This window comes from Gossypium arboreum, chromosome 1 (genome assembly GCF_025698485.1).
Source record: "Gossypium arboreum isolate Shixiya-1 chromosome 1, ASM2569848v2, whole genome shotgun sequence".
Taxonomy (NCBI): Eukaryota; Viridiplantae; Streptophyta; class Magnoliopsida; order Malvales; family Malvaceae; genus Gossypium; species Gossypium arboreum.
In genome coordinates this window covers 122,059,452-122,060,643 of record NC_069070.1, presented here as the reverse complement: position 1 = coordinate 122,060,643, position 1,192 = coordinate 122,059,452, and the positions used below count along the sequence as shown (strand labels likewise).

Sequence of the window (1,192 nt, the reverse complement as noted above, 5' to 3'; positions counted from 1 at the left end):
TAAAAATAAACGTTATTGGTTGCAACTAAATTTACGTTACAAGGTAATTATTGCAACTAAAAAAACCTAAATTTATAATACAAAAAAAAAAGTAAACTACATCTAAAGTTACTAACTATCAGTAAGTTTACGTTTTAGTCATTCAATTTTAGAAAGTTACAAAATTGTTGCTGAACTCTCGAAAGTTTTCATTTAAGTCACTGGGTTGTTAAAATCAATGTTGTAGGACCTTCTAATAGTTAATCAACTATTTTGTAACTTTTTGAAATTAAGTGACCAAAACGTGAATTTACTAATAGTTTACTGATCTTGGTGTAACTTACCCAAAAAAAAAAAACAGATGATCTTAGTAATTTCATGGAACAGGATAAGACTTATGGTTGCACATGCACTTGTAAGCCATGGGACATGTTTCTGCCTCTTCCAATGAAGAACACACAAAGCTCACTATAACTAGTCGGCACGGCGTGCACGACATGCACGCATGCGAGCAATCCGGCAAGCTTGATCCGGAGATCTTCAACGTGTCGGCTCGTTTTCGTTTCGGCATCGACCTTGTTTCCCAGTTCGAATCAACAAGTTTATTACTAACCATTTTCGACCCTAACATTGACCGTTGTCTTGTGCTTGGCCGAGAGTCGTGCTCCTCGTAATGTTTGTTATGATCTCCGTGTGGCGGCACCTTTACGTGCCTTGCGGACGCCATAACTGGAATGTAGCAGAAGAGAATAACGGCGATGGCAGCGATGGTAACAGCAGGTATTTTCATGGCTTCTTTCATGTGGTATTATAGATGAAGTGGTGATGGTAAATAGTGAAAGTGGATGAACATATTTAAAGGGCGAGATGAGAAGAGCATTGATTAGGGGTGGCAAAAAAATTCTTAAATTTGTTGGGTTTTGGTTGGCATCTGGATGGATTTTTAGAGGGTAAATGAGATATTTGCGCTTGTAAGTTATTTGAGTTTGAATCGATTTTTTTTTAAATCATTCGAACTCAGAGTTATTAAATAAGCTAAGTTTATTTTAATACTTAATTTGAGTAGTTTTTGGGTTTGATTGAGTTTTTTTATTTATATATATTTCTAATATTTTAATATTAAATTACTACTTTACTTGAGAAACTTTGTATTATGGAACGAGCTTGAGCTTTAACTTGAATATATAAATCATGTAAACAAGTTGAGCTCAAA

The 1,192-nt window shown here is 34.6% G+C and overlaps 1 protein-coding gene across 1 annotated transcript; it reads right to left on the bottom strand.

Moving 5' to 3' along the window:
• Positions 1–202: 202 nt before the first annotated feature.
• LOC108482692 (uncharacterized) lies at positions 203–803 on the bottom strand. The gene has a single exon (XM_017785813.2). The coding sequence runs from the start codon at positions 779–781 to the stop codon at positions 356–358; it is 426 nt and encodes a 141-aa protein (XP_017641302.1). The 5' UTR covers positions 782–803; the 3' UTR covers positions 203–355.
• Between the last annotated feature and the right edge of the window lie 389 nt (positions 804–1,192).